The sequence below is a fragment of the Neophocaena asiaeorientalis genome, unplaced genomic scaffold, assembly GCF_003031525.2.
Source record: "Neophocaena asiaeorientalis asiaeorientalis breed wild unplaced genomic scaffold, Neophocaena_asiaeorientalis_V1.1 scaffold72, whole genome shotgun sequence".
In the NCBI taxonomy this organism is placed as follows: Eukaryota; Metazoa; Chordata; class Mammalia; order Artiodactyla; family Phocoenidae; genus Neophocaena; species Neophocaena asiaeorientalis.
Genome location: NW_020185336.1, coordinates 573,995 through 583,881, shown reverse-complemented (window position 1 = coordinate 583,881; position 9,887 = coordinate 573,995). Strand labels below are relative to the sequence as shown.

Sequence of the window (9,887 nt, the reverse complement as noted above, 5' to 3'; positions counted from 1 at the left end):
GCATCGGCAGGCGAACTCTCAACCACTGCACCACCAGGGAAGCCCCGACATAAACATATTTAAAACAGAAGTTTATATCATGTAAAACTAATATGTTGGCATATAGAAATATTAAAGCAAAAAAGGGAAAAATCAGAAACATTTTAAAAAGGACTTATGTATATGTGTGTATATGTGTGTAAAATATGGATACACAGTAAAAGTGTATATGTATGTGTGTATGTCTGTATATATATATACACACACACACATAAGTATATACACACATACATATGTGCACTTTTATTATATATACATACCCATTTGGAAAATTCATTTGTTGTGGTGTGTGCATAACTATATTACACATAGTAAACATTATATAGAGTATAATGTAACAGTAATGTATAGTGTATAATGCAATGTGATAAAATATATTATAATATACTAAAATATATATTATATTTAATATATAATTATACAGAGGTGTATATGTGACTATACATTGGTATTTATATTTGTCTATATATACAAATATATATTCATTGATATTTTATGAATACCTATTCTAAATGGAAAACAAACCGTGCTCTGATTCTCCTCAATGGAACACTTTTCCAACATACAATTTGTGTGTATTTTGGCCTGATTGTAGTTATTGTCCCTCTTTCCATTTTAAAAGCAAAAAGAAAGTAAAAAGGGCCAAATAAAATAAATCTGATTGTTTAAAATGTGCTTTCCATGTATTTTCCAAAACAATTTCAAACTTCACACAGGATGTAGCCAACCAACTTATGTCTTTGTGAAGGAATGAGTAGATCCAGATAGAATAATTTTCTAGTTAATATTTAAGTGCTGAAATTGTTCATTTCATTTTAGAATTATTTATTTGTATGCCATCTTTAACAGAGCAAACTAAATATAATTTAAAATTTTAGTATCTTTGTGTTATCACTAATAACAATACTTTTTATACTAAGGTATCCTTACCGTTTTTGTTTTTTCAAAATCTTTGATTTTGTCTTTAGTAACACACCTAGATTTGTCTGCCATGTCTGTAAACACTACAAAGAACTCAGAACTCTGCTATAATAGAGTTACCTTAAAGGTTACTGTTATATCAACTGTTAATGACTTAAGCGTAGCAAAAGTGAAAGCGGAGATAATTGAGATGAGGACTTACATTTTCACTAAAATGTTCTTAAGGTTTTACAGGTGTTTTATAGCGAATGATGCATAATGCCCATGGAGGCTACCAGAGATACTGGAATCTTTTGTTAATATATACATTTATACTGTAAATTGTCAATACGCTTCCACCATGCAAAGTATTCAAAAGAGTTGTGATTATACAAAATGCTCACTTTGCTTTCTGTCTAGAAAGTGATTCATTTCCATTTCACCCATTTGGTAAAATCACTGAACACTCTACAAGAATATCAAATTACATTTGTCTACAACGGGACTAATCCTCATCTCTCCCAAATTTTATCTTTCTTTATAGTTACTTCATTTTTGTCAGAAGCACTTCTATTCTTTCAAGCTGGAAACCTTGGCATTATTAATCAGTCTTCAAATCCTGCTATTTCTTCTCGGGTGTGTTACCTCTCTCTCCAAGACACTCCGATAATCCAGACCTCTTGACTTCAGGCCTCAATTGTTTTCTCTCTAATTTCATCTTTCTGACCCTATCTCTTCCACGCAATAGTAATTTAGGAATCTCTAGATTAATCTTACTTAAACACTGCATTCATTACACCAGTACTTTGGCCACCACATTAAAGCCATGCTGCCATCTCTGTTATCTCATCTTATTTCTCACAATTTGCAACACAGCTACAGGGTTCTAGTTCTATCATCAGCCTGTCTCTTCCCTATTCCAGAATTAATATCTGCTATTGACTGACTGTTCATTGAAGAGCTTCCCTTTGCCTTGTAAAAATGTGAAGTGTTCTCCAAGCTATAACTCAAATTTTATTTTCTTAGTAGAGACTCTTCCAGCTTTGTCAGTCTACACAGATCTCTGTCTTTTCTAAGCATAATTATTTTTATTTTTATCACTTTGTGCTTCTTTTTGGATTGTTCAAAATATTTAGTAAGTTCCTCAAATCATTCTCTGGATAGATAGGCTGTGACTGTATGAATGAATAAAATTTATGAATGAAATATACATTGGCTTTATTTTCCTAACTACCGAGTAAGCTCATCAAGTTGAACAGTTGAAATTGCTGTACATAGTATGGAAATTTTATATGATAGTTATTTTAAAATCAGTAATCTTAAGTAGCCAATCATTATGCTCACATAAAAGAAATCATTTACATCAAGGCATAACAGTATAGCCTGTTACATACAAAGTACAGTAACCCTAAACAAACTAACCTACCAGGCAAATATTCGGTTTTGATAAAAATCTCAAATATGTGTGAAATTTCTTATCCAGTTTTCTATAACTTAAAATTACCTCTTCACTTATTCTTCCATCTTCTTTCATCCTATCTCAATTACATTTTTCACATGTCTGGAAAATGAATAAAAATATAGTCATAAGTTTAATTAATCCTTACCATTTTATTCTTGAAGTATGGGTCCACATCTTCCAATGGCTCTGACACCATTGCTCTAGGAAGATTTCCATAAACAAATGGCAGCTCTTTTCCAGCTTCCAAGTCAGTGTTTGGCTTTAAATCTTCTTTGTGTTCCTCACTGTGTTTTTTAGCACTATGCTGTTCCATAACTTCAAGAGACTCTCTGGTGAAGGGGACAAGGCCCTTACGTTCTGGGGAAGCCATTTCCAGTTTTGCACCTGAAAAGTATTTTCTTCAGTTCTAGATAAGATTTGTGTATATAAAGAAAAATTTAAAATTTTAAAAGTCTAGGATAGGAATAAAAGAGAAGAGCAAACTGAATAAAAGCATTCAAAGAAAATTCCTGAGTTTTAGAGAAATCTGAGTCATTAAATTTGGTTTTGTTTCACTTAATATTAGACTTAATTTGTAATTTCACAAATAACTCATTCTATTTCATTTATTCATCCATTGAATCTTCTTTCTTTTACTGAAATCTGCCTTTCAGTTTCTCCCTTGTAATGAAAGAGTTCTAAAGTGGCTAGAGATTGTTGGAAGGCCAAATCCAATTATTTCACTCTCAGCTGTATTTAACTACTGACTAGACTTTCCTTCTCTAAACTCAGTTTTCATTGGCTCTGTGGGCCCCCTCTTCTTTATCTCTTCCTATAGCTCTGATTAATTCCTTTGACTTAGTTTTTCCTCTGAAATTTTAACTTTGATATCCTTTAAAGTTCTGCTTTTCCCCTAGTTATATCCATCTTTTTGGTACATACATAGGCAAACACAGAATTTTAACTACCGTACATGGGTATTTACCAAGTACATTTCCCCAAACACTCCCTTCCCTCAGTCATCTATGTGGCAATCCACCAATAACGCAATTTAACAAGTAAAAACAAAGTTTGTTGTTTTTCCCCAAGACTAGAATCACTCTTTTACCTTCTAGCCATTGTAAAAACAAAAACACACATATAAATTTATTGCCTTGAAAATTACTCATGAAATGTTTTTCTTTGTCATTAATTCCTCTGAAAAAAATAATTTTCTTACAATTATTTTCCATTAGGTATTTAAATATTATCCACTGTTCATATACCTACATCAAGATAGTCATCTTTGTAATTCTATCTCTGGATTGCTCTAGTAGTCTTTACAGGTCTCTCTCAATTCTAGTCTTTATCTACTTCAAGTCGTCCTATGGGTCACTCAATTAGTCTTCATTAAATACAATTTCATGCATCAATTCTCCATTTATGAACCTGGTTCTTTCCTCTCATAAAATTATGTTCTTTTGCTGATTTTTCCCAGTCCAATTTCTGTCAAAACCTACACTTCAAATGATCCTGCTCAGTGACAACTGACTGATTATTCTTTATACATTCTCCTTAACCCCCTTTGTAATTTTATTATTGCAATTAAGGATAAGAAATTTTGTACTTGATACTGTAACATTTTCTATATGTATATTTTGTCTGTAATAGTGTTGGTCTTAGCTGAATTTCTTCTATAATATTTTCCTAAGACAGAAATCACACACATATGTATACACACATATATGCTAATCCAGAATTTTCCACTACTGGGTAAAATTGAGTTGTTTAATAGTTGAATCCATTACTTGCTATTAATGGAAAGTAAGAAAAAATATGTTCGCTAATCATAATGGAGTACCAATCATTGTGAGAATCAGACTCCTAATAGGTTAAATAAGAGATGTGTGAGAGATATTTAAAATACACAAATGGCAGTCTCGTAGACATCCAAGGAGAGGACACATAGTCCATTTCTGTACCCTGAAAAATAAAAATGGAAAATAATTACTAGGGTAACTCCTTATGCCGTTCATGGCATCACAGTTTTCTCGGCTTTTCTTTTCTTTTAATTTCTACTGCATTCTATCTAAAGAATGGCTTCCTATGCTTACTTCTAAGAATGCACGTAGAACAAAACGCCATCGCCTGCCTCAACTTTGATATTTCAGTTTAAGTTCCCACCATATGCCTATAACCTCTACCTCCAAAAATGTAAATTAAAAGATACTCTAATTGACTAGCCCAGCCTATGGATTTATTTCCTCTTGGTTCAGTTATTTGTGACCAGAGAGAGGGACATTTTCACAATAGTAATGGCAGCTTATGCCCAAGACCCTCAAGGGATGCTGCAAGGATGGGTGTGAAGCAGTTTTAAAGGAAGAAATATGGAATAGGAATGTCAGCATATATCTATTTGGAACTCTCTTTCCAGACTAATAAAAACTAACAATTCCTCATCATAAAATTTACTTATTTTTCAAATATCTCGCTTCAATATCATGCACAAAACTAACACTTATTAAAGGATTAGTAAGAATTATTTATATACACCATACACACATACAAATGCATGTATAGGAATACCTCACATATCAAATTCTATTGAGGGGAGTCAAAATGCTTTGAATAAGTACAATTTATGGAGACAAGCTACAGACAACTGAAGTTTGCTCTTACTTACATATATAATCTTCTTCCCTTAAAATATTTAATGAGCTTTCAAAATTGTACTCCTTACATGTAGTTCCTTGAATAGATTCTTAACAATTCATGGTTATAGACTAGTATAAACGAAATCACAAACTTTGGAATTAGACTTACAATCAAATCCTAAATTCTGTTATTAATATTCTTAGAGGTCTCAGTTAAATTACTTATATTCTTGAACCTGTCAATCATAAAATTGGGGTTCCTACTCGGGTTAAATAAGGATAAAATAAAATAATATGAATGAAAATGCCTAGTGTGGTGATTGGCACATAATAGGTTCAAACTACACATAAATTTTTTAAAATTAATTAATTTATTTTAATTTTTTGGCTGTGTTGGGTCTTTGTTGCTGCGCACGGGCTTTTCTCTAGTAGCGGAGAGCGGGGGCTACTCTTCGTTGCGGTGCGTTGGCTTCTCATTGGGGGGCTTCTCATTGCAGAGCACGGGCTCTAGGCATGCAGGCTTAAGTAGTTGTGGCACTCGGGCTCAGTAGTTGTGGCTCGTGGGCTCTAGAGCGCAGGCTCAGTAGTTGTGGCGCACAGGCTTAGTTGCTCCGCGGCATGTGGGATCTTCCCGGACTGGGGCACGAACCCGTGTCCCCTGCATCGGCAGGCGGACTCTCAACCACTGCGCCACCAGGGAAGCCCGGCAGGCAGATTCTTAACCACTGCGCCACCAGAGAAGCCCTAAACATAAAATTTTAACTGTGATATGATTTTATATCTTAGAATGATTGGTCGAATCTAACAGAATAATAGTATAGTAGGAATACATGTAAGGTTTTGAAATTTGGACCAAAACAACCTATCTGCACAAGTGCAGTCAGTACGTTTTTACAGCAGAGAAAACTGCCAAGGGGGTTTACTTAATAGTAAGTGCAATATAAATCAATACTGACTTGTGTCTGCCAAGAAAGCTAATATAACCTTTATTGGTATTGAAGGAAGATGAATGAGGCAATTTCTCTCTCTTCTGCTGTATTCCATGACCACTCTTAAAAGGCATGCATGTCAACTGGAGGGTCTTCAAATGGGATCAGCATATGATAAAACTCAAATCATGCCATCTACAGACCAGTTAAAATAATAGAGGATATATTAGTTGAAGCAGAAGAGACTGAAGTAGAACATTATTGTTTCCAAGTATCTGAATGATTTTATGTAGAAGAGAAATTAGATTTAAGTATTACTTTAAAAAAATAAGATGAACTAGGAGCAATGAGCTGAAGCCAGAATAGATTTGGCTCAAGATAATAAAGCACTTTCTAAATAGCCATTGAAAAATGGAATAAGTTGACTTGGACATTAATCCTTCCCTCTGACTAGCAATGTGGAAGCATGGACTTATTAACAGAATAATTTAAATGGATCCAAATATGATTGATGGCGACCTTGTATTTTTAGAACTTTGCAATCCTAAAATCTTTGAATATTCAGAGTATCACATGACCTAAACGTTTAGGCTAAATATTAGCTAAACTAAACCTATGCAGCACTGAATTAACAATAATTGAATTAACAAAATCAAAAGCATTTTTAACATATATCTCTTCATATTACAGTAAAAGTGCTTTTTTATATTTTTAGTGATCCATTCTAACTGCTAAAAATCATTATTTTTTGTGTGTAAAAAATAGTGTCCTTAAAAGTAGATACAAAGGGAGGTTGCAACCTTATTGCATTAATGAAAACATTTTTGAACACCATCCATTGAAACCTCAAAATTTAATTTGCCAGCCAGTCTTCTTACTGTATAGTCCAAATATAATCTTCTTTTTCTTTCTGTTATCATTTCACAGCACAACAGTCTTTGATTACTCAGTCTGCCACCTACTAGCTAAGAGATCTTTATAACATAGCCTGGGTAAATTTTGGAACCCCTCATATATCACACTGGGTCACAAACATTAAAACAGACCATATACAGAAAGCCTGCTACACAGTACTGACTTTATCAGTGCTAATTCTCTCTCCCAATCCAGTCAGCTGTCCCCAAAGACTTCTTTAGTCATGATTTTGATGTTGAATGAAACTATTCCAGTTGTTGACTAGGTGAATAAATGTGTAGTGGGCCTTGTCTTCTGTGGTATGACAGAGAAATGCAAGCACTTAATCAGATAAAACTGGCTTGCATCTGACTTTTAGATGGCTGAGTGCAGATTGTAAATTATTAATCATTAAATCATAATTCAGTAAAAGCATTTCTGTGGGGAATTTATGAAATATGGTGCAGGCCCTACGTTTTCTGGTGAGTGATCTTAATATAGCACTAATGCCTGAAAAATATAGAAAGATTAAAAGTTAATCTAGCCATTAGACCACCTTTCTAAAAACTGAATAGCTGAAGTAAGATTTTGGCAAAAACTGTATCAAAGTCAACTCAGGTTTGGACTCTAACAAATTCCAAGTGTAATAATATTTTATATTGTTGATTAAAGTGCAAGCCATTTCTCTTGGTCATTAGATGAAAGGAGCAGTACCAGCATCAGTATGGAGAAAAGATCTTTTTTTTTTTTAACAGCTTTATTGGAGTATAATTGCTTTACATTGTTGTGTTAGTTTCTGCTGTATAACAAAGTGAATCAGCTATACATATATCCTCATATCCCCTTCCTCTTGCATCTCCCTCCACGCTCCCTAACCCACCCCTCTAGGTGGTCACAAAGCATCAAGCTGATCTCCCTGTGCTATGTGGCTGGTTCCCACTAGCTATCTGTTTTACGGTTGGTAGTGTACATATGTCAGTGCCACACTCTCACATCTTCCCAGCTTATCCTTCCCTCTTGCTGTGTCCTCAACTCCATTCTCTACATATGTGTCTTTATTCCCGTCCTGCCCCTATGTTCTTCAGAAACACTTTTATTTTGATTCCATATATATGTTAGCGTATGGTATTTGCTTTTCTCTTTCTGACTTACTTCACTCTGTATGACAGACTCTAGGTCCATCCATCTCATGACAAATAACTCAATTTCATTTCTTTTTATGGCTGAGCAATATTCCATTGTATATATGTGCCGCATCTTCTTTATCCATTCATCTGTTGATGGACACTTAGGTTGTTTCCATGTCCTGGCTATTGTAAATAGTGCTGCAATGAACATTGTGGTACATGACTCTTTTTGAATTATGCTTTTCTCAGGGTATATGCCCAGTAGTGGGATTACTGGGTCCTATGGTAGTTCTATTTTCAGTTTCTTAAGGAACCACCATACTGTTCTCCATAGTGGCTGTATCAATTTACATGCCCACCAACAGTGCACGAGGGTTCCCTTTTCTCCACAACCTCTCCAGCCTTTATTGTTTCTAGATTTTTTGATGATGGCCATTCTGATCGGTGTGAGGTAATACTTCACTGTTTTGATTTGTATTTCTCTCATGATTAGTGATGTTGAGCACCCTTTCATGTGTTTGTTGGCAATCTGTACTGCCTAAGTTTTCCTCTAAGAGTTTTATAGTCTCTAGTCTTACATTTAGGTCTTTAATCCATTTGCAGTTTATTTCTGTATATGGTGTTAGGGAGTGTTCTAATTTCATTCTTTTACAGGTAGGTGTCCACTCTGTGATTTATGTCATAGAGTACACTGCCTAAGTTTTCCTCTAAGAGTTTTATAGTCTCTAGTCTTACATTTAGGTCTTTAATCCATTTGCAGTTTATTTCTGTATATGGTGTTAGGGAGTGTTCTAATTTCATTCTTTTACAGGTAGATGTCCACTTTTTCCCAGCAGCACTTATTGAAGTGGCTGTCTTTTCTCCATTGTATAGTCTTGCCTCCTTTATCAAAGGTAAGGTGACCCTATGTGCATGGGTATATCTCTGTGCTTTCTATCCTGTTCCATTGATCTATATTTCTGTTTTTGTGCCTCTATGTATAGTATCATGTCATCTGCAAACAGTGACAGTATTACTTCTTCTTTTCCGATTTGGATTCCTTTAATTTATTTTTCTTCTCTGAATGCTGTGGCTAAAACTTCCAAGACTATGTTGAATAATAGTGGTGAGAGTGGGCAACCTTGTCTTGTTCCTGATCTTAATGGAAATTATTTCAGTTTTTAACCGTTGAGAACGATGTTAGCTGTGGGTTTGTCATATATGGCCTTTATTCTTTTGAGGTAAGTTCTTTGATTTCCTCTTTGATGTCTTCAGTGATCTCTTGGTTATTTAGTAGCATATTGTTTAGTCTCCATGTGTTTGTATTTTTTACAGTTTTTTTCCTATAATTGATATCTAGTCTCATAGCACTGTGGTTGGAAAAGATGCTTGATACGATTTCAATTTTCTTAAATTTACCAAGGCTTGATTTGTGACCCGAGATATGATCTATCCTGGAGAATGTTCCATGAGCACTTGAGAAGGAAGTGTATTCTGTTGTTTTTGGATGGAATGTCCTATAAATATCAGTTAAGTCCATCTTGTTTAATGTGTCATTTAAAGCTTGTGTTTCCTTATTTATTTTCATTTTGGATAATCTGTCCATTGATGGAAGTGGGGTGTTAAAGCCCCTACTATGTTTGTGTTACTGTAAATTTCCCCTTTTATGGCTGTTAGCATTTGCCTTGCGTATTGAGTTGCTCCTATGTTGGGTGCATAAATATTTACAATTGTTATATCTTCTTCTTGGAATGATTCCTTGATCATTATGTAGTGTCCTTCTTGGTCTCTTGTAATAGTCTTTATTTTAAATCTATTTTGTCTGATATGAGAATTGCTACTCCAGCTTCCTTTTGATTTCTATTTGCATGGAATATTTTTTTCCATCCTTTCACTTTCAGTCTGTATGTGTCCCTAGGTCTGCAGTGGGTCTCTTGTAGACAGC

General features: G+C 34.4%; 1 protein-coding gene across 1 annotated transcript in view; it reads right to left on the bottom strand.

Moving 5' to 3' along the window:
- SCN7A (sodium voltage-gated channel alpha subunit 7) overlaps nucleotides 1-2,771 on the bottom strand; it is a 60,317-nt gene extending 57,546 nt beyond the window's left edge. The window contains exon 1 of the mRNA XM_024735938.1: nucleotides 2,547-2,771. Coding sequence (XP_024591706.1) covers nucleotides 2,547-2,771 — 225 coding nt within the window. The remainder of the gene's footprint in view (nucleotides 1-2,546) is intronic.
- Nucleotides 2,772-9,887: the final 7,116 nt, after the last annotated feature.